Raw genomic sequence first — 22,304 nt, forward strand, 5'->3', positions numbered from 1 at the left:
TATTATTGTATATCAAATGGACCTTATAGCATGATATAGCAACTGGCCATATTTTTGTTTCAATTATGTGTTGCTGGAGCGCACACGAAATTCGTTGCTAGCCGAGCACATTCTCTGATTCACGTCCCCCCTAACACGCATCACAACGGAGCGTGGAGTAATAGAACAAATAAATATGCTTTTGAACTTTTCTTAGCATTCCTGTTGTTAGACTTGGGCGTACAGTGTGCCCGTGGAACTGGAACTGCTCAAGATAAACGTAATCAGCCATTTTTGTTTTGTTCGTATTGCTGTTTAATATCTCTACTTTGATAGGTGCCAATAGTTCAAGGCAACGGCAACGAGCAACACCATGTCAGCGTCAAAGACCCAAAAGTTCTACAAGTTGGACATAAACCGCACAGAATGGGAGATTCCTGACATCTACCAGAACCTGCTGCCCGTGGGCTCTGGTGCCTATGGCCAGGTCTCGAAGGCTCTGGTGCGGGGCACAAACATGCATGTGGCCATAAAAAAGCTGGCACGCCCTTTTCAGTCGTCCGTGCATGCGAAGCGAACGTATCGCGAACTACGACTGCTGAAACACATGGACCATGACAATGTGATCGGGCTGCTGGACATATTCCATCCTCATCCGGCGAACGCGTCGCTGGAAAGCTTTCAACAGGTGTACCTGGTCACCCACTTGATGGACGCGGACCTCAACAATATCATACGGATGCAGCACCTGTCCGACGATCACGTACAATTTCTGGTCTACCAGATACTCAGGGGTCTAAAGTACATTCACAGCGCTGGAGTTATCCATCGCGACCTGAAGCCGTCCAACATTGCAGTCAACGAGGACTGCGAGCTGCGCATTCTGGATTTCGGGCTGGCTCGGCCGACGGAGAACGAGATGACTGGCTATGTGGCCACACGTTGGTATCGGGCCCCAGAGATCATGCTCAACTGGCAGCACTACAACCAGACGGTGGACATCTGGTCAGTGGGCTGCATTATGGCAGAGCTGATTACGCGACGCACACTCTTTCCGGGCACGGATCATATTCATCAGCTCAACCTGATCATGGAGATGCTGGGCACGCCCCCGGACGACTTCATGAAGAAGATCTCCTCGGAGAGTGCTCGCAACTACATATTGTCACTGCCGCCCATGAAGAGACGCAGCTTTAAGAAGGTGTTTGAAAACGCTAATCCGCTGGCCATCGATTTGGTGGAGAAGATGCTGGAGCTGGATGCTGAGAAGCGCATCACAGCCGAAGAAGCCTTGGCCCATCCGTACTTGGAGAAGTACTCGGAGCCCAGCGACGAGCATACCTCACCGCTGTACGATCAAAGCTTCGAGGACATGGATCTGCCAGTGGACAAGTGGAAGGAGCTCATCTACAAAGAGGTCACAAACTTCAAACCGCCACCGTCTTTTGCTCAGGTTCTACAGGAAATGAAATGATGATCGAGCCACCCAGCAAGCTCTTTAAGTATTATTCAGGAGAGAATTTCTATTTTTTATACCCCCCACGCAACAAAGTTTTTTTAACTGATGCCTTTTGTACTCAAAATGTACAAAAATCTAAATGTTGACTAATATTTGTTTGATATTTGTTATTGCTTGCCACTAATCTATATATATTCTTTGTATTGTATATTAAAGGCGTATTTTTCTTGTAAAAGTTGAATCATTTCAAATCGTCACGAAATCCAATCGAATACAAATAATAGTGGGAGCCACTTGGCCAACGATCTGGCAGCACCGGTAGTGCAGAAACACTTTGAATACTCAAAATATGCAATTTGACATTTACCTGAAACATATATGTTTTGATAATGCCCATCAGAACAAAGGTTTTGCCTTGTTCTTTTCTGGCAAACTGTTTTATCGTTTCCTGCCCTCCCCAATTCCGGTCATAAACCAGGAGTGAATACCCAACTGATTAGGCTCCACTCATCGCTTGATAAGGGAATGCATTGAGGAAAGTGTGAAAGCAACAGTTAAAATCAGTTGAATTTATTTCGCCACAGGTAAAGCTACGTTTTGTGGGCAGCAGCCAAAGGAATAAATATAAATAATATGTCAAAATTCACCAAATTTGTAATGGATGAGAAAGAATGGGAGATCCCAGAGGTATATGAGGTTGTGCGGCTCCTCGGCGCTGGTTCCTTTGGCCAGGTGTCAAAAGTGAAGTTGCGTGGAAGCGAAGTGAATGTGGCCATCAAGAAACTGCTGCAGCCATTCGAAACGGCGGAGCATGCCAAACGAGTCTATCGCGAGATACGCCTGCTGAAGCACATGGATCATCCGAATGTGATCAGTCTGTTGGACATATTCCATCCGCCTTCGCCTTCGTCCAACCCCACTCCCACTTTGGAGAACTTTCAGCAGGTGTATTTAGTGACTCATCTCATGGATGCAGACCTTCATAATGTCATACGGTCGCAAAAGCTCTCGCACAGTCAGATCAAGGTGATACTCTATCAGATTCTGAGGGGCTTAAAGTATATTCACAGTTCTGGTGTCCTTCATCGCGATCTGAAGCCTGGCAACATTGCTGTGAACAAAGACTGCGAGCTGCGTATTCTCGATTTTGGCATGGCACGATTGACCAGCAAAGATATGACAACTTATGTGACGACAAGATGGTATCGCGCCCCAGAGATTCTCTTCTGCTGGAAAAACTATACCAACGCAATTGATATGTGGTCTGTGGGCTGTATATTTGCCGAACTGATTACGGGACGTCCCCTCTTTCCCGGCCGGGACTATCTGAATCAACTTGAGTGCATCATCGATAAAATGGGCACACCATCGGACGAGTTCAAAAGAAATATTGACTTTGAAGGTGCTCGCAAATACATTGAATCTCTGCCCACAAAGAGCCAGTGCGATTTTGCGGAACTCTTCGGACTTGCCGGCAATTCTCAGGAATTGGAGTTAATACAGAAAATGCTAGTAATGGATCCGGACAATCGCATAACCGCCGATGAAGCATTGAGACATCCATTCCTGAAAGACTTGGTGCAGCCTCACCACAACGACGAGGACACTGCTCCAGTCTATGATCAAAATTTTGAGAACATGGATTGGCTTTCTGTAAAGTGCTGGAAGGAGCTTGTGCTGAATGAAATCAGGAATTTCAGACCTCCTCCCTCATACGAGGAAACTCTGAAGTGTGCAAAGTGTCAGGTGGATCAATAGTGATGTTAATATAGATAATAAATAAAATATTTTCGTTCTTTTCAAATAAGGCCAGTCGTACCCTGTGAGCATGAATTATATCATCCATGTTCAGACTGGAATTTATGGGAGAGGGAGAGCGCATCGAACGAGTGCCAGCGGTAGATACTGCGTGAAGTCGTTAATTTCTGCCTTAAGTTTCACAAGTATTTGCAGCAAAAAGGAGGTATAATAGAGTTTAGCTCTCTAGCTCTTATAGTCACTTACCAAGACGGACGGCGAATATTATTTTAATTCAAATATTACTGAAATTCAAATGAAAGTATATTGGAGTAGTACCCTCAATGGAGTCCACTCTCGATCTGGCAACACTGCCAACAGCTGATTTATTTGTTTTGTTGTGAAAGTTATTTGCTTGCGGCTACTAAAATTATGTTAGGCCTTCAAGTCGTATTAAGAAACTGCCGTACAGCTCAAAAGGGGTGCATCAGGAAGATCTCCGCTCTTTACATAACCGGTGACAAGGCGAACGAAAACTATGCGACACTGCAACCGTATTTGGATTTTGCCGGAACTTTCGACGAGCGTGCCTCCTTGGAACAGAGCATCGCCAGCCGCGGCCTGGACATCAGTCTGAACGGTGTGCTCCGCAAGTACCAAAAGTACCAGACACACCACGAGCAACTCCAGCGGGTGGTGGGGGAACGGGAGGTCGTCACACATAACCTGAAAGACCTAACCAAAAAGGGTGGCAGCGAGCAGCAGATTGAGGAGCTCAAAGAGCGGGGAAAGACGTTGCGCAACGAATTGAAAGTGCTCAAACAGGCACTTTATCCCATCGAAGATGAGTTTATACATGATTTCCTGCATTTACCCAATCGTCTACATCCTCAGTGTCCTACTGGAGACCAGGAGGAACGGCTGCTCTATCGTCATGGCATGCCGAGCGGCACCGGAGTCGTACTATCCCACTTGGAGCGGCAAGATCTCATACACTTGGTGGATAACAATCGCTACTATATGATGGGGCAGGCAGCGCACTTTGATGTCAATGCCATGCAGTCGTTGGCCCGCTATTTCGTCACCCATGGCGACTTTATTCAAACCGCCAATCCGGACTTTGTGCGCTGTGTCCTGCTGGAGGCTAACGCCACGCCACTGGGATACTATCACATGGTCAAAGAGGAGCAGCTGCAGAATAAAATAAATACCGCTTACCTGACTGGCGGTGCCGCCTTCGAGAGCTATCTGGGTGCCATGACCAAGCTGTGCGTCTATCCCTCCGTTCTGCCCCTGCGATATGTCTGCTGTGGGCGCAGCTACAACCGCGCCGATGCCCAGCAATATGGACCCACTCCCAGCCTCTATACGGCCACACAAACGAATGCTGTGCAATGCTTTGTGGCCACCCAAACGGCTGACCAAGCGAACGCTCAGCTGGAACACACACTAAGCCTGGCCATCGACTTTTACAAGGCCCTGGACGTGCCCTTCCGCATTGTGTATGCGCCAGCAGCGGCCTTGACCCCGTCTGAAAGTCTGCGTGCGGTCATCGAGGTGTATGCCCCGTCGCTTAAACACTACGTCTGTGTGGGACGAATCAGTAATTACGGCGACTTTGTGTCCAAACGCATTCTGTTTAGCACGCGGCGGGAAAAGCAATATGAATTCTTGCATTTAGTTGGCGGACCCGTGCTGCATACAACGCGACTGATAGCGGCGCTGCTGGAGCACAACAAACGCCTGGAGGATTGCACATTGTTAGGGGCCGGTAGGAAACCCACAATGGAGCAGGATCTGCAGCAGTTCAAGGACCTCTTCAAATAGAAACTGAGAGTGTTGGATGTCTGTTTAGATCTGTGTAGTGGCTCTTACGTCTAACAATAAGTAAAAAGTTAAGTTTTACATACAATTATTTACAATCTAGTATAATCTCATGTTCTGTGGGGTGAGCTCTCCCCCACCGCTTACTCGCCGCCGCACTTCATCTGCAGCTTGGGAAAACTCTTGCGGAAGTTCTCGCATTTGGGCGTTGTGAAGGTGAATACATTTCTCGTTTCATCCAGCACAGAGTTTGGACTGGATCGCAGCGCCTTCAGCACGTACGTCGTGTTGTATTTGAGCTTGCTGAACTCCAGTGAATCTTTCTGCAAGTGCCAATGGGGAAAAATAAGTTTATTTGGATTATTTTCTGTGGGAATCCTTGATCCACCTAGACCTTTAGGATCGTATTTCGGAACAACAATTAAACCACGTACGTGGCGCTGTAAAAACGTGTCCAGCGCCAACAAACATGAATTGTGCCATGTAAGCCAAATCCAATTGGTCAATGAAATACTTGTAGGCTAATCATTTGGCCATCGATGGCATGGGAGCCGGGGGGCGTAACACTGTACGATTGGCACGAACCCGACTAGCGGTGGCTTGCTGTGGCTCGTGGCAGCCGTCAGCATGACTTGTGTTGTGGTTGGAGGGTAAGTGTAAGAGTAATGGCACACGGGTGCGGGATACGATACTTACTTTGGCTCGAATCGCACTGAACTCGCGCTGTTCGCAGTTGGTTTCCTGGGGACACAGTTCATAGACCCTGTAATCGAATGCGGCATCAGAAAAGTGTTGTTTGGCTTTCTTTTTTTCGGGTTAGAAATTGTTTACAAATATAATTGCATAACATGTGTTCGGCGGAGAGGCACGAGCACACGGTCACACAGCATGAGGGCATCGCTTACTTCTCCTTGTGTGGCTGAAATCCAAAAATCTGCACAATCATGCCAAATTTCCGGTTCAGCCGGAAACGCACATCATACGAGGTGGTGGCGGAGGCGGTGGCTACTGCGGTGGCTACGGCTGTGGTTCGATTCACGACGGTTGCAATTTCATTGATGTTGACCGGCGTGGAAGTTCTGTCCGTGCTGCTGGTACTGATGCTGCTGATGTGATGATATTTGCTCCTAAAGCTATGCCCGGAGCACTTGAGCGGGGCATACGGCTCTAGGGACTGCAGCGTGGTGTTGAATAGCAGCGACTTCTTGTCGGATTTCAGGCGTCGAGAGCCGCTATAGGAAATGGCCTGCACCTGAATGTAGTACGAGGAGTTGGGCAGCAGTTTTCTGATCTCAAACTGATGCGACTGCAACGAAAGAATATTTATTGAAACCACAACAGAGTTGATCAATCTCAACTCACATCCTTGACATAAGTGTCCTGGGTGATCATCGAAGCCTCCGCGCTGTTCACATACAGCGACCAAATGATTTTGTACTTTTCCACGGGCAGATTCGATTTGGACGGGCACCACACCAGCTTGGCGTTCATGAATCGCCCATCGTACTGCTTTGATATAATCTTCGAATCGTTGGGCGCTTTGGGTGGCTTCGGATCTGTGTGGGATGATTGAATTAGCAGGCGACTCGGTGGGATTATGGCGCACACTTACTGCCAGCCGAAGAGAAGGGTCGCGTGGGCTGGGAGTAGCCGCGGAAGCCAAACGCATTAACGGCCGCCACTCGCACCTGGTACCAGCGACCCGGTCGCATATTGAAGAAGACATCAGTGCTGTACATTGGAAATAGGTAAGAGAATGGAATCATCGATTGGTGTTGGTGGGGGTTGGGACCTACAGTTTGCTCCGTCCACTGTTCGTCTCCATAATCTTCTCCACCTTCTGCCACTGCCAGAGGCCGAGTTTGCGGGGCGCAAAGAATCGTCCAATGTGGCAGCGCACCTCCACATGGAAGTAGTAGACGAGCAGCGACGACTCGATGCGCAGCTCCACCTTGTGGCCGCGTGACATCTTGAAGTACTGGATCCTGGGTATCGGCGGCAGTTCCGTGTCATTACGCAGCCCCATGGGATCGACGCACACCGGCCCGCAGGAGGATACACAGCACTTCTGCACATCGGCACAGTCGTGATCGTAGACACAGTTGTCCAGGCAGGAGAGTCTAGGCCGTGTTTGCCTGCCCAGCGGGGGACAGCTTCCGGCTCGTGGTGCCCGCAGCAGCTCGAGGATGCACTGGTCCAGGCAACGCTCGCGCTCCGCCCTGCTGCTGGTGGTGCTACCGCAACGCGCCAGGCACTGCAGCTCGATGATCTTGTCCTTGATGTCGATGCTGTCGCGCAGCCAAGACGCTCGCTGCCGTTGTGCCTGGTGGCTGGCGTTGGCCGAGGAGGAGCGATGCCCCAGAAGCAGCAGCAAAAGAATAGCCAGCAGGGCCGACCTCAGGGAGTGGACTTCCATGATGATGATAATGATTGCAATCTGTAAATGATTCGCCAGGTAAGATCTCATCTCATCTCGTTCGAGTTGTGGGACATTCCGTGCGTTTATAATTTGTGTGCCGTGCCCGGGTGCTGATCATCAGCAGCATGCCACATGCTGCATGTTGATTATGCTGAAAGGATCGGTCGCTGTGCTGTGCTATGCGTTCCGAACCGGTTTCACCCATTTTGCATGGCCAACTAACTAATCATTCTTCGCATTTGTGCGCAGCCGCACACACTCCGGCCCTGCCACCCTCCTCCATCGAAGTCGAAGCAATGAAAATGCAAAAAATACATAAATGTATCTCAAGTGCTTGACAGGACTTCAAAGCGCGCATCATAGTGCGTGCCACGAGAGAGGTATCGGACGGATGGACAACCGACAGACACAGACACAGGCAGAGACAGAGAGGCTGCGGTTGCGTATGCAGATGCATACGACCTCCCGATTACCCTACACTCAGAGGAAAGTGATGTGGTAACAAGAATCAATAATTTGTAATCACAAAAATTTTGAAATTAAATAGAATTCAAATTTCATTAGATCTTCAATTTTAATACCGAACATAATTAAGTGAAAATTAACTAAAAAATATACAAATTTTAGTCATTTGCAAAAAATTTTCAACGTCGAAATATATTCTGGTAACACATTCACAGATTTATACTCTTGAGTAGTAGAGTGATTCTCTAGTAAGTTTCCCAATCTTTAGCTTGTTAGTGGCCCAAAACACTCCCAACAATCGATATGCCTGGCTGGCTTCCCCCCCAAGTGTAGAGTATTTAGCACGCAAATGGGAAACTAATGTTTTATGGGTATGGTCCGATGGCTGATGGCTGATGGTCGGTTGGTCGGTCGGTCCACAGTTTATATGGCGGCTTGGCTGTTGTTTCTGTTGCTGTTTTCTGGCTGATGCGTGTGAATGTGCAAGCCAAAGGAAATACGACTACGACGAATGTGCGAGTGCTGTGCTGTGCTGCAAGTGGATGTCACCACATCCACATCCCCATCCACAGAAAGAAGCAGCACCAAGCAGCAGCAGCAGCATCATCAGATCACATCACAGAAGCCTAGCCAGCAGATGCCGCACATACCAAGGCGATACAGACACTCTGGGAGCGGAACCGCACCGAACAGAATGTGGGGCTAAGGGAGCTGCAGCAGGAGCAGGAGCAGGAGCAGGAGAGGGGTATGGGGTACGGCACAGTGGTTGCTTAGAGGAGAGTGGAGTGCCTGAGATGCCACCGACTCTGACACACAGATGCCAGCAGCCTGGGGCTGCGGCTGGGGCGGCCTAACTGAGGGACATTAAGCGACAAATGAATGTGCGCGCAACGATCATCGGATCGACGAAAGACGACAGAAGACTGAGGACAGAAGACAGACAGAGAAGAGACCGACCGACCGACCGACCGACCGACCGACCGACCGACGGACCGACACCGACCAAGACCGTCTGTCCAAGAGGAGACGAGATGAAATGCACCACAAGTTCCGCGGAACGAAAAATTTGCAACAAAATTGGGCAGTACACTCGTAAAGCTATGGCGACCAATGCCGCCTGTCATATGAATGGGGGGCTCTGGCTCTCTGGATGTGTGAGCAGTGTGTGTGAAGAGCGGAGAGTGGATTGGACGGATGGATGCCTGGGTAGGATGGAGAAGGGGGCTGGTCTGGATGGCTGGTGATGCTGATGAGACAGTTGCAGTCTGATGCATGCCCCGCCATTCTGGCTGCCGTTGTGTAGTGGCAATTAATTGCTTTTAACGATTCAAAAATTCAAAATTACATTTTTATGCCTCACGCACACAACAAAGACACACACACAGGAGGAAAAGGAGAACACATATACACACATATTCTACTTGTATTCAGGGTGATGTCGGTAGGTGGGGGGCTCTAAGATCCGGATCGATTTCGTTGACGTCGTTGCTGTGATAAATCACTCTGCCTCGTTCCTCATGCGAAGCTTAGCACAATAGCAATAGCACGAGGCTCGGCTCGACTCTGGCGACAATGGCCAGGCAATACACCACAAACAGACTCACAGACCCAGACCCAGGAGCAACGCTAACAGCAGCAGAAGCAGCAGCAACCGTGTGTAATATGATGCAAATCGTTTAACACTTTGACCAACGACAGCAGCAGCAACAACAACACTAAAAAATGGTAGATTAGCTCTGGGTAACCGAAACATTTGATACCCTCGCAGATCTTATGGCTGATGTACTCGTATAACACACCACAAATAATTTATTCAGCACATTCGTTGAATGATGCCAATGGCGTTCACTCGTTTTACAAATTTCAAATAACCGAACGACTAAATTTAAAATTAAATTACATATACATATATGTCATTTCGATGGGTAGGACTTTCTTGCATTATCTTCTATAATATATTACGATATAGCAAAACCAATCTCAACGGTTCAATCTTCAAAGTGTTACTCAAATATGATCTAAAAGGAGGATAAATATATCTACCAAGGGCAGATCCTCATAAGATCTATCAACTTTTTCGGTTGCATCTGATTCCAATCGAAAAGGTTTTCTCATGTCAGACATTTCTACTTCCCTGTAGTACTCTCAGTTAGAGTATTCCCTTAACAACGAGCAACGTCATCGTATTGTGGTTCTGCTGAAGTGCATCGGTAGTTCCAGAAAAAACGCTTTGCGTCCGAGCCCTGAGGGATGGCAGGGTGGCAGAATGTACCCCACGGCATCAAGGGGAAAAGAAGAAACAGAGAAAAAGCCCTGCCCTTGGGGAGAGAGAAGGATGTGAGCTTAAGAGTAACAAAACACAGCCGGTCATGGACTTGAGGCGGAACAATCATCAATTTCGGCGCTTAGATGATTCCGAACCAAGGGGAGGATCTCACATTAAAAATAAAATAAAAAGTCTTCAATGGCAACAGCATCGGTTGCACCAAACAATTGTGAATCACAGTAGATATGAAACGATTGCTTATTGTGAAATATAATCAGAAATAACATTCGGTGGGATAGCCCAGAAGCTCCGGGGAAAGCGGAGAGTAAAAGAGGAGGCTTTGGAAATAAAACCTATTAGCTTGGGCTTCTAATTCGATACATGAGTAATGGAAGTATAACCCTTCAGCTTTATTCACTCCCATAATTCATTCATTCACTCAGAGCTATTTGAGATGCGAAATTTCCCACACGCCTTTAGTACTGCGATCCTGATCAGTGAAAATAAACGGAGGAGCATGTGGTTGCTTAGCTTCAGGGTTCTGTTATTTGCAGAGAAACATGCGATGCTATGCGTAGGGTATAACCACTGAGACTCTGCCCTGCCGACTGTCAACAAGAAAATCATCCCCCACCTCTGTCTGCACTGCCCCCAACCGTTGTCCGTCTGTCCGCCACGATTGCCGCAATTAGCACGCAGGCAATCTCATTTTACGCCGACCAAAAATTTCGCAAATGGCAACCGAACTAGAGCCAACGGCCGATACATTTTTAGGTACTTACATGCTTTCGGGGAACTTCAGAGGCACTTCCCAGAGCAGAGGCTCCACCCACACCGAATCGAGTCCCCGTTCCGATCCGTTGATCTACTAAGCAAACGCTTCAGATCAGGGCGGGTTAACTTTAAGTTTGAGTTCTTTGATCGCAGACAACGCGACACCTCTCTTCTCTTATTATTTAATTTACGCCCGATATTTGCCCGCCACTGTTCCGTTTTTCGATTTGCACTGTCCCGTTGCCCGTCCGTTCTGCTCCTTGTGGAGCACTGGGTGATGATGTGATATTTCTGGGGCTTGGTTCGGGTCGACCGCCGCGTTGCAACCGCAAAGAATGACTGGCACACTGAACGGACACACACCGGGGCCATGCCATGGCATGCCAGCCGCCGTACCGGGCCATGATGCAACTCTACAAGGTGGTCTCGTCGGTCGGTGTTGGTGTCTGTTTGTTGCCAGTGTGTGCTCGCTTGTTGGCGGTTGTGTGCGGACGAAGTTGTTCCACATATTAACGCACATATGCGCAGAGAAAATGACTTTTACATTTTTGCAGCAAGAAAATTCGAATTTTTTACGAATTACATAAGAGTAACTTAATTAAAATCAAATTCAAATAAATAACAAACTCTGCCATCTAAGGGCTAATCATCACACGCTACTGTTCGCTCACACTTACCAAGAACCCTTTCACTCGCAATTATTAACAACGTAGCTAGTTGACTACTTTTGCCGACGAGACCACCCTGCATCATGGACCGGCCCCCTAACGCAATTGCAGTGCTCCACTTGTAGCGCCGCTCTCTCATCCGCTCTCGGTGGGATGTCGCTCTCCTCTCTCGCTCTATCTCTCGCTCCACTCTCTTTCGGTGGGTCAGTATGCGAGTATGCGCGTGCGTACGATTCTCAGCAGGAGCAGCAGGCAGCCGAAGCTAAGATCTCGGGAATTGTTATACACTTGCCTGATGTGAGTATATCTGATAACAGATCAGCATCCGCAATCAAGGTCGCATAACTGCCATACGAATGATCTCTCTAATGAAATTATATCTAGAAATACTTTTTATATGTCTCCATTCACTGTAATTTAATCTGTAACTCGATAAATCATTCAAATCTGATATAAAGCTACACGATTGTTGGAAACCCTGAGTATTAAATTCGTTGGTGCTGGCATCTATTCTCCTTTCTTATTGTTTTTCCGCCTTACGTTACGCTCTCGTGCGATCTTGCTCTTCCCGCTGCCTGTCGCTCTCTCTCTCTTCGGCATGAGTTTCATTCAAAATTTCATTAAAGGATGCACACAGACACAGCCACAGAGGGTCTCGCACATTTCGCCGTCGTTTTGCATGCACCAATTACTTTATTTTCGTTATATGTATGTGTATAGTATGTACATGTGTATGCACCGTACGGTAAGATGTACGGTGCATTCACAATGTGATCAGCACTGGGACCTCAAAGCAAATGAGGTTCTGGTTGCACTCATCCTTCGACTCCCACAGCATGCTGCCCCGCATCTGAAATGGACCAATAACCTTGATGTTCCGTGGGAGTCTTATGATTGGATGGTGATGTTTACTTACCACCGGCAATGATTCGTTCACGAAGATATTTGCCCAGTAGGTCTTGCCATCGGAGGCACTCATGATACAGCCGTGATCGCCATCGCATGGATCCGGTGATATGGCTGCCTGGGTCTTGACATAATTGAACACCCAGCGCACTTCGTGCTTCAGGAAGGTGACGCCATTGCCTGGAAAATATATTCGATTAGTCAAAGATCCAAATACTTTAATGGAACACTCTAATTGGAAGGGTATACCATATGTATTGCAATTATTTTTGCCAATCTTTGCTTAAATTTTAAACCCAATCCTATACACACACAAACACACACTCAAATCCATCTGATCTGAAACGTGCTGAGATCTATTCATCTACATAGATAGCAAGATACTCGAACTGTTTTATGCTGACTAATCAAAATATCATTAAGCACAAATTAGTTTATTTATGAATCGATATCTCCGCCATCGCCTTTGAGAGCGCTACAGCAAAGAAGTCATATAATGCCAAATTGCTCAAATTATTTGTGTGATTTACAATCTTGGATCAATTACTTTTATGGCATCGACGAATTATTATCGCCTGGTTCACACACTACCGTATCCGTATCCCGTATACGTTGCTTCCCTGGCTACAATAAGACCGACTCGCCCGCGCTGATCTATTTTTGTTTCCGAGTGCCAGTCTTCTAGCACTCGCACGTACATTTCATCAGAAGTAGTACATGTATATGTATGTACATACATTTGGATGGGATGCATAGGATCGATCGTGTGTTATCAGTGGAGGTTTTAGTCTTACCGTTATCATCGAAGAGCACCGTAACCTTAATAATCGCATTCCGTGCCATGGAGCAAGGTAATGTTGAGCAGCTTTCAATCTCCAGGTAGTTGACTTTGTACAAAGAGCCTGCGAACAAAAAAACTCGTAGAAAGATTCGAAATAACAACGTTTAGAATAAAGGAAACTGTGAACTAAAAATGCTTAAGGTATTTTGCAGTTTAATAATATAGTGGCAACTTCTATAGGTATTCCCAATACTAGTCTCTGGGTCTGGGGTTGGCTTATCTTAGCAATAAGTACATTGTATATATTCTACAGTCTGTTGACCAACTGCACTTTCCAAGGCCTTCGAAACAATATCGAATGATAGATAATCTTTCAAATTTAGCAGCAGAAGCAACTCAATGTAATCTATTCATTCATTTGCGTTTATTTCAGTCCTGTTGGGTGGGGGTCTCACAATCGAAACTGCACGGTAATCCCCCTTAAGAGGATACGTATAGTATCAGCGCAGAGCATAAATCATTGATTTTGTATGTCAGTCAATAAATAATCCACTTAATCAAATACACTGTGAAAACCAGAATTCAATTAAACGTTACTCTCTGATACGTCTGATACTGCTTTGGGGATTTCCATTGATAGAGTGTATAAAATTTATTTTTAATTTGTGAAATCGGATGCTGTACACTACTTTATCATATTTAATATACGATTTTTGTTTAAACTTCAAACTACTTTTATTTATTTAACCATTCGCCATTCGATTAACAATCGTTAAATTATTACTTCGTTTAATTATTGAAAATTTTGCACACCGATTAGATATTTTCATTGGTTGATGATGGTATTATAATACTCCAAACGTAATTATCATTTTACACCTCTCTATTTATTGTTCAGAGAAATTTGTAATTTCATTGTGACACCATCAGAAATATTATTCATTGAGAAAGTACTCCGCGTACGTGCCGAGATTGATCCCTGATCACACGTCCTTCTTGTTCTACTCACCGCAGTCTTCGAATGGCAGCGACTTGAGTGATAGATACTTCTTGTAGGCGGCATCAGTGGTATTCCTGATGAGGCCGCCGGCCATTTCGCGGATCATACAAATGGCCAAGAGTATTTTGAGGTAGTAAACAGTAGCGCCTCGCATGGCTTAATCAACTCAATGGACTCGGATCGCAACGATTAGAGTAAGTGGAGCGTTAAACCTTTCGATTACTTATTAGCGTAGGAGTGCAGAAATTTGTTTCGTTTCCAAAAATAATTTCAATAACAATAACAAAGAATTTCGATAATGCGGATCACGAACGAACGATCGATTGGTCGGGTGTCGGTCAACGGTTTTCTTTGGTCGCAGATACGCGCTGCTTCACGGACTGCTAACAGGTAACTAACACAAGTGGCACCGCCTAATAGTGGCCAAAACGTTTGGCCACTCCCGACTGGTGCTGGTATCTCTCTGCCGTGGGAGCGAGCACTCTCCGGAGCAGCCATAAACTTTGATTTATTAACTGGGAGCCTGGCTATGCCTCTTACTCCTACTCTCACTGATAATACAGCGATCGAGCGGTGACGTCGCCAAGGGTTTGTTTTGGATCCGGTGACTGGCAATTGGTGGACACGCGCAGACACCCACACGGGACATCGACACGGGCTTTGTCGATGATGTGTACGATGTGCAGATAAAAGTAAAGAACCAGCAGCCAGCCACTCGAGTTTAATTGAAAGTTAAAGAACCAAAAGTGTACTATAATTAAATATTATTAGATAATGAATGTTCTCCGCCTTCCCCAATCAATATATCAATCCATTCAGTTCACAGAAGCACCGCTCTAGGTGGAAAATTTCGGAATGTGACTCATGGGCGGGGTCTCGCTCTGCTCTCTCACTCAATGATACCCTTCAGATAGTTGGTGTTCTTGATGATCCGAAAATCAGTGCGCAGCTGAATGAATTGCCTCACCACAGACTTGTCCAGATAGTTCTACATTGATGAAACGTTAGACACGCCGCAGACAGGGCGTAACTCAATGGCCACTCACCAAAGTATCGCCGGTGCAGACCTCTTGAAGGTTCTGTGGCTTCACCAGCAGCAGATTGCACAGGGCATGCAGTATGTCGAAAAGCTGCGTCACCAGAGCGCTGTCCAGCTCCCGAATGCACTTCCGATACTCGTTTACATCGCAAATGGCGCACATGGCACCGGCCGTATTGAATTGCATCGTCTGCAGATGATCATAAATAACCCGGTGCAGCCGAGTGCCAAATTCTGTGAGAACATTCTGCAAGTTTTCACCGTCCACACACTTTTTGATCTGCACAATTACAGGCTGAAGGCTTTGCACCACTTGCAGACAGGCCTAGAGAAAAGAAAAGTTATTTATGGATATCGTCATGGATGCAGACGGATCTTACAGCTGAGGATATGGTATCCACATCAGTCTCTGGCTTGTAGTCAGTTTTCTTTTGCTCGTACTGCAGGTAGACCTTGACCCAGCCAATGACAGCGCTAATAGAACGATCCAGGCCTTGGTCCAGCTTCGTCTCGATCTGCTCCATCAGTATGCGCTTCTTGAACACATAGTCCGAGTACTTGGCCGTGTTGCTGCGATTGCCAAAAAACAGTTTAAATTGGCGTTCAATTATCTGGCATGATGCTAACGATCGCTCACCTCACACAGGGTATCACTGAGGTGTGGCACAACTTGTCCAGCAGATGGACAATTATGTTTGTCTTTTGCACCACATCAAAGAAATAGAGCTGCGGGAATACCTTGCCCTCGGCTAACGGCACTGCCTGCAGGCCCAGTTCCAGGGCATAGTCCACATGTTCGTGCATCAGAAAGCGCAACAGAATGTCATTCAGTTTGACGGCATTGGCGGGCAGCTCGGCCTCGCTGGAGAGCAGGCGACAGCGCTTCAGGGCGGCCTTGGCCTCCTGCAGCATATTGATGGCCAGCTCCTCGGACAGGAACGTCTCGCCGCCGTAGTCCTCGATGGCTGCTATGTTGATGTTTGCCCGCGTGGCTATCAGCACCTCCATGTTGCGACGAAAACCCTTGGTGGTCTGCGTCTTCTGATGCTTCTTGCTGGCATAGAATTTCTCCAGCTCCGACGAGCATTTGGCCGTCAGGCACTTGGTTTCCATTTCGGCATAACCGGCCAGGTGCTTCATGAAAATCTGTTGCGTTAGCTTCTGCAGCAGATCATCATCGATGGTGGACATGTAGATTTGCAAATCGGTGGAGAGTTTCAAAGTGCTGCAAGGGGAAATATCAGACTAAGATAACTGGCAGCTTCAATTGTTTAAAGATATTTTACCGTGAATACAGTTCGTAGAGGGTGCGCAGGTACTTCTCCTCATCCTTTTTGTCCTCCAGCTTGGTCATGGCATACTGGTGCAACTTCAGCTGATAGATGTTCAGTATGAACTTGGACATGACCTGCTGTGGGTTGGCAAACACCTTCTTGATGATTTCATAGTGGTGCTTGCACAGCGGCACAATCCCAATGAATATATCCTTGCCACTGTACGGCTGCATCTGGCTCTGTTCGATGTACGCGTCCACGCACTGTGCATAGCCCTTGAATTGGGAGAGTATCTGCGCCAGTGCCTTCATGCGCTCAATATCCTCGCTCTTCTGGGCAGTCGCAAACTCCTCGATCAGCCGCCGTTCTACCTCGTCGTATTTCTTTTCAATCTTCCGCTTGGATTCGGCAAATTTGCCCGGCGGCAGATCCTGCGAGATGGCATACAGCTTCTGTATCACATCCGCCGCCTCGCTCAGCCGTGCTGCATCCGTAAAGATATCATTTACAATCATAGGGCCGGCGGCCAGAAATTCGGCCATAAAGTTTAACAACTTTTGCGCCTCCACGGAGCGACTGCGCGGTGTGTTTACATTCTCCAGCTGCTCACCAAGATGCATGATCTTGCCGGCCACCGAGTTGATTTTCTCATCCAGCTGGCCAAACCAATCGATGGCCGTTTGATGTCGCTCCTGCAACTTGGAGATTTTCTTAGCATGCGACTCCTTCTCCTGGCGCAGTGACTCCTCGAGCCTCTCGCACTTGGCCTGCTGCTTCTCCTGCAGGATTTTCAGATCCTTGATCGTCTGTATGAACGTGTCGTGCAGGGCCACTGGGCTGAAGTCTTCGCTGTTCTGCAGCTCATTGTTGGTGCGCCAGGTCAGTCGTTCAATGAATTCGCCCACCTCAAAGGGCTCCTGAATAGCGGAACGGGGGCATCTTAGTAAACATAACTATGTTTAATATTCAATTGAAATCACCTGCTCAAACTCTTCCATATATTGGGACAGCATAATTATGATAAATTGTTTATTTTGTTTAACAAATTGTAGGCGTTTTTTATGTTGTTTTTGTGACCGCGGACTTATCGATCAAATATACCGAGAGACCCTCGGAAATATACCGACAATGTAGTTATCGATGTAAAATGTAATTAACAGCTGTTGATGGCTTGGCCACTCCGCTGGCTTTTTGGCGAATCCGTTATATAACTTGGATTCAAATTGAAACAATTTATGTATTTAGGGCCCACCCCGCCCCAGAGTCGGACCTGCGTGGAGTCTGCATTTTATTTAACTTTAGTTACAGTTTTGAACTGAAATATGAAAATTTGAAAAACCTAGAACATATTTTTTCGTTTTTTGTTTTTTTTGTTAGCAAGAAGTTGGAGTTTCTTTCTTACAAACGCATTTGTGGCTGCGGATCTTGGCTGTGCAATGGCTGATGTTGCTTCTGCTCCAGTTGCTGTTGCTGCAGATGCAGATGTGGATGTGGGTGTGTCGCCTGCTGGCTATTGGCCGATGTTGAGGGCAGTTCCTGGGCATGCGGCACTATCGTCGCACCGCTGGTGATATTGATGGCATTGGCGGTGCTGGCCGAGGAGGCCAGCTCATACAGTGCACTGCTCGGCACATCCGGTACCGAGGGTGTTGTCTCCACCAGTTGTTGTAGATTTTTAAGCTCCGTTGAACGCAGACTCGCGGACAAACTCTCACTCGATGCCAATGATGTGGACAAGGGTGAGTTGCGTTCTATGGATGAGGCAATGTCTGAGAAGGGGTTTGTTTTATTTCTGGTTAGTTAATGCTTTGCGTAACACTCACCAGTTCTGTCTGTGTCCGGAGAGCAGGTGTTGTGTCCCACAGCTCCCTGCTGCTGTTGCATCATCATTATCAGCTTCTCCTCCATCTGCATGATGATCTTCTTTTGCACATCATATTTCTTGTTCACCGCCTGCAAGTGCACACATTTTAAGGGTCTTTGGCTACAACTCGTATTCGGTTTTCCTTACCTTAAACTTTTCCTCATACTCATCCTTGACAGTGCTCAGGAGTCGCTTCTGCTCGGTCATGGCCTTCTCGCTGTTGGTCAACTGCGCCTGCAAATCGATAATCCTGTGCTTCATGCTGTCCAGCTGTGATGTCTTCTCATCCAGGCTGTGCCTCAGATCTGATAAATGTTTCAAAAATCATTAAAGAAAAGGACTACAAACGGGAGGCAATCTGTTTACCCTTTTGCTCCAGGTGGCTGCTGTCTTGGAGCATTTGCAGCTCCTCGTCGCGCGCGCGATAGTTGTCAATCTCGGCCAGACGATCGCGACACCGCACTTGCACCTCGCCCATGATAATGAACTCGGCCTCGAGGCGTGCCAGCTCCTGCTTGCATTGCTGGCCGAGATCCGCTTGCAGCTGGGCATGCTGCAGCTCTGTGCTGAGGCTGAACACCTGGCCCCGCAGCGACTCCAGCTCGTACTTCATCTCCTTCTGCTGGGCCATTTCCGTGGTGAGGCGTATCTGCAGATCATCGTTGGCCTGCCGCAGGCACTTCTTCTCCTCCAGCTCGTGCTGGTACTTGGCCTTCATGTCGGCCAGCTCCTCTTGGTGGCTCTTCTGTCGCTCGTTGTTCAATCGCATGGCGTTGTCCATCTTGCTGGCGAGGTCCTTGTTCTTGCCATCGAAGTTCTTGAGCTGCTCGAGCAGGCGATCCCGCTCCATCTCCAGACTGCGCTTGTCCCTGCTGCGTCCCATGAGGCGGCGGTTCCGCTCCGCATGGATGGAGCGTCGATAGCTCTCGTACTCCAGCTGCAGGCACATCAGCTTGCACTGCTCCGCGTCGAAGGACTCATTGGCTCTGATGCCCTGCTTTATGTACTCCTCCAGTATGTCCTGGGGATAGAGCAGATCCCGCTCGTAATTGTTGCGCTGCTTCTTGCACTCGAACAGCAGCTCAATCATCCAGTTCTCGTATTGAGACGGCAGCACACCCTCCAGCGTCTGGGTGGACGCGTGTGCGCAGGTTCGGCGAGGCTGCTGCTCCTTGGGTGCCACCATTGCCATTGCCAATATTCGGCCGCTGCGTTGCAAGCGGCTGCCAGTCTTTTGCGTCGTTCCATTCTCCCGCCTCTGTCCGCCCGTCGGACAATCGGCCTCATCATCGTTCGCCTCCTGCTGTTGCTGCAGCAGTCCCGCCAGTGCCGAACAAGACTTGGCCCTGCGTATCGGATTATCCGTCTCGACGCTGAACGATGCCTTCTTGGGCGCAGTGCTTCTGCCGTCGGAACAGGTTTCGTTGCCGCTGTAGCTGAACATTCGATTCCGCCGCTTCCTCTGCTGCAGCATGGTTTGCATGGATCGGCTGGTGGGCATGTGGAGGCCGCCGTCGCTGCACATGTTGCGATCCGTTTCGTTGCACTCGCCACAGAGGGCTGCCACCTCCTGCGAGGGTCTGCCCCCCCCAGCTGCAGTTAATTCCGAGTTGAGGCTCATTTCCGGCTGCACACCAGAAAGGGATCTCTGCTCTTGTTGGGCATTCGAACTGTGCCTGTCCTGGATGACCTGCTGCAGGCGACGCTCGTATTGTGTCGGTCCTCGCGTAACCTCCATGAATTTGGTGGTGGTGCCCTCCTCGGCCTCGCGGCTGATGTCCGGGAAATTGAACTGATTCTGAAGATCTTTGCGCATCGGCGACGAGGGTTGGCTGGATGGAAAAATTGCTCGCACGGCGTTGGAATTGGACATGGCCAGGCCATGCTGCTGCTGCTTCAGCTCCCTCAGGTCCTTTAGTGGCGTTGTCTCTGGCGTGGCCTCGACAGCAGCCTCTGGCGGCGAGGAGCCCGTCATGCCGATCATCAACTGGGAGTTCATCGATGGCTGCAGCGGCAATATGAACGATGTGGTGGGCGTCAGAGGGATGGCACTGCTGGTGGCGGGAATTTCATTCTGTGGACTCCAAATGGCCCCCAGCTCCCCTGAAGCCGACGAGTCGAAGCGCGTGATGGAATTCCGACAGTGCTGAAACTCTCTACCCAGTTGGTAGACAAATCCCTCGGTATTCGAGGTGTTCGAGGTCATCCGGCTGTAGCCCGGAGTCATGGGATAGGCGTAGCTGTTGTCATCGTTGCTCGACTCGTGCTGGAGCACGGGCAGCGACAGATTGGCACACTCCATGACCACGTCGTGGGGCTCCATTTCCTTCCATCGCGTATTATTCACCTCAGTCTCAGGTGTGTCGGTCAGCAGCATGGGATGCACACGGACCGTGTCCAGCAGTGGCTTAATCGTATGCTGAAAGACGCCACCGCCGTTCCCCTTCTTGATGAACTCCGCCAGGAAGGCCATGAAGGTGTTCGGGTACATGCCGTACAGCCGATGGAAGAGCATCTGCAGGCCCAACTGCAGATGGACGAGCTTCTCGTCGGGCAGACTCTTGCTATTCTGCAGCTTCCACGAGGCCAGATGGCCAAACACATCGAACAGATAATTGAAGAAATTCGGCATCGAATTTGGTATGATCGGCAGCAGTGTAATGATGCACAACAGGGCGCTCATCAATGGCACAATCTCCTTCTCGTGCTGCAAAACAGATTGACGTTACCCAAAATTTCAGCAAGAAAGGAATTCACTAACCATAAGCAGATTGAAGACTGTTTTGATAAGCCGATGACTCTCTATTTTGTACAGCCAGGTGGGATGGTGTCTGACGATGAAGCAGAAGACTTGCAGGCCCTGCACTCGCTGCTGCGGCTTGTTGAGGCACATGTCCAGGCGATCAAAGATGTAGCTATCGTGCGGCTTCTGGGCCTTGACCAGCACGTCCATGATGCGCTGAGATCCAGTTTTAAAGAAGTAGTCCAGCATAAAGTTCACAGCCCACGTTTCCTTGTCTAAGTGGCGACCAAATGGTGAATATATTCATATAAACAAAAGCTAGAACTTACTCTGCGTGAAGAGCTCCACAAGCTTCCTTTTGGCCTCCTCATTTTCGAGCGTCTGATTCGATTCCAGGTCGTGAAATATCTTTTCAAAGTCCATGATGGAGTATTCGGTGCGGTGCCACTACCCACTTCCCACTGCGCTCGTCTTTTGTTTTTTAGTTTTGTAATTGATTTTTTTTGGCTCCGCTCCGCTCCAGCGTGCTCCAGCCCGTGCTTCTGCTAATAGTACTCCCGCTGCTGCTTGTGCTCCACTGGCTGGAGGATGTGCTCTTCACTGGCTCGTCCACACACTCCAAGAAACCTATTGTCGTCGTCGTCGTCGTCGTGGTTGTCGTTTTCAGAGCTGCGTGTGCTTTTTCTCTTCTTCGTCGCTGTCAACTGATTAACAAGCATTTGCATGTAAACTTTTGCACCGTTTGATGCACCACGCACTGCTGGTGTCCTTGGTCGATCGCTGGATTCACTTACCTCTGCTAGTCTCATTTTCTTTACATGTTTGTCTTTAAAAAAGAAAAGGTAATTTCGCGTTTTCTATTATTTGGCCAATCGGGGTTCTATCCAGTGCTGCCAGAATTTCAGAGTCAATACAAGCTAGCTACAAAAATATGCCAAAACAATCCGAAAATATATAAGCTAAAAATTAAGCTAATCGAATTCTGCACCATTCAAAAAAACTATGGATATGCTGAATTTATTATTACAACGATGATTGAAGAATATCCTAAATTGAATTGAAGTTGAATATAAATTTGATATATTGTAAGCAGATTGCATCAGCTG

At 48.0% G+C, this 22,304-nt stretch overlaps 7 protein-coding genes across 8 annotated transcripts; 3 read left to right on the plus strand and 4 right to left on the minus strand.

Annotated features, from left to right (window-relative positions):
* The first annotated feature begins 102 nt into the window (after nucleotides 1–102).
* LOC117585153 (mitogen-activated protein kinase p38a) lies at nucleotides 103–16,137 on the plus strand. Of its 2 annotated transcripts, XM_034274485.1 has the most exons (4): nucleotides 103–259; nucleotides 316–1,465; nucleotides 8,665–8,668; nucleotides 16,125–16,137. In XM_034274485.1, the coding sequence occupies exon 2, from the start codon at nucleotides 353–355 to the stop codon at nucleotides 1,451–1,453; it is 1,101 nt and encodes a 366-aa protein (XP_034130376.1). In that variant the 5' UTR covers nucleotides 103–259; nucleotides 316–352; the 3' UTR covers nucleotides 1,454–1,465; nucleotides 8,665–8,668; nucleotides 16,125–16,137. The 2 variants fall into 2 exon arrangements, with proteins under 2 accessions (XP_034130376.1, XP_034130375.1); XM_034274484.1 differs by lacking the exons at nucleotides 8,665–8,668; nucleotides 16,125–16,137 and having other exon boundaries at nucleotides 316–1,673.
* LOC117585152 (putative mitogen-activated protein kinase 14C) lies at nucleotides 1,996–3,261 on the plus strand. The gene has a single exon (XM_034274483.1). It carries the CDS (start codon nucleotides 2,072–2,074, stop codon nucleotides 3,194–3,196), a length of 1,125 nt encoding a protein of 374 aa, XP_034130374.1. The 5' UTR covers nucleotides 1,996–2,071; the 3' UTR covers nucleotides 3,197–3,261.
* LOC117585151 (serine--tRNA synthetase-like protein Slimp) lies at nucleotides 3,563–5,101 on the plus strand. The gene has a single exon (XM_034274482.1). The coding sequence runs from the start codon at nucleotides 3,608–3,610 to the stop codon at nucleotides 5,000–5,002; it is 1,395 nt and encodes a 464-aa protein (XP_034130373.1). The 5' UTR covers nucleotides 3,563–3,607; the 3' UTR covers nucleotides 5,003–5,101.
* Nucleotides 5,040–11,241, minus strand: LOC117585149 (anosmin-1). Its single transcript, XM_034274479.1, has 7 exons — nucleotides 10,932–11,241; nucleotides 6,796–7,436; nucleotides 6,612–6,730; nucleotides 6,362–6,555; nucleotides 5,905–6,305; nucleotides 5,696–5,762; nucleotides 5,040–5,322 (listed from the first exon to the last, which is right to left on the minus strand). Exons 2-7 carry the CDS (start codon nucleotides 7,413–7,415, stop codon nucleotides 5,143–5,145), a joined length of 1,581 nt encoding a protein of 526 aa, XP_034130370.1. The 5' UTR covers nucleotides 7,416–7,436; nucleotides 10,932–11,241; the 3' UTR covers nucleotides 5,040–5,142.
* On the minus strand, nucleotides 12,254–14,432 carry LOC117585156 (NPC intracellular cholesterol transporter 2). Its single transcript, XM_034274489.1, has 4 exons — nucleotides 14,288–14,432; nucleotides 13,292–13,399; nucleotides 12,508–12,677; nucleotides 12,254–12,441 (listed from the first exon to the last, which is right to left on the minus strand). The coding sequence occupies exons 1-4, from the start codon at nucleotides 14,430–14,432 to the stop codon at nucleotides 12,355–12,357; spliced, it is 510 nt and encodes a 169-aa protein (XP_034130380.1). The 3' UTR covers nucleotides 12,254–12,354.
* On the minus strand, nucleotides 14,966–17,674 carry LOC117585145 (exocyst complex component 5). Its single transcript, XM_034274475.1, has 6 exons — nucleotides 17,572–17,674; nucleotides 16,604–17,508; nucleotides 15,955–16,542; nucleotides 15,698–15,887; nucleotides 15,325–15,642; nucleotides 14,966–15,266 (listed from the first exon to the last, which is right to left on the minus strand). The coding sequence occupies exons 1-6, from the start codon at nucleotides 17,602–17,604 to the stop codon at nucleotides 15,168–15,170; spliced, it is 2,133 nt and encodes a 710-aa protein (XP_034130366.1). The 5' UTR covers nucleotides 17,605–17,674; the 3' UTR covers nucleotides 14,966–15,167.
* A 282-nt stretch (nucleotides 17,675–17,956) lies between these two features.
* Nucleotides 17,957–22,132, minus strand: LOC117585144 (hamartin). Its single transcript, XM_034274474.1, has 7 exons — nucleotides 21,993–22,132; nucleotides 21,528–21,902; nucleotides 21,217–21,473; nucleotides 18,822–21,162; nucleotides 18,603–18,760; nucleotides 18,415–18,544; nucleotides 17,957–18,360 (listed from the first exon to the last, which is right to left on the minus strand). Exons 2-7 carry the CDS (start codon nucleotides 21,619–21,621, stop codon nucleotides 17,990–17,992), a joined length of 3,351 nt encoding a protein of 1,116 aa, XP_034130365.1. The 5' UTR covers nucleotides 21,622–21,902; nucleotides 21,993–22,132; the 3' UTR covers nucleotides 17,957–17,989.
* Nucleotides 22,133–22,304: the final 172 nt, after the last annotated feature.

Source organism: Drosophila guanche, unplaced genomic scaffold (genome assembly GCF_900245975.1).
Source record: "Drosophila guanche unplaced genomic scaffold, DGUA_6, whole genome shotgun sequence".
Taxonomy (NCBI): domain Eukaryota; kingdom Metazoa; phylum Arthropoda; class Insecta; order Diptera; family Drosophilidae; genus Drosophila; species Drosophila guanche.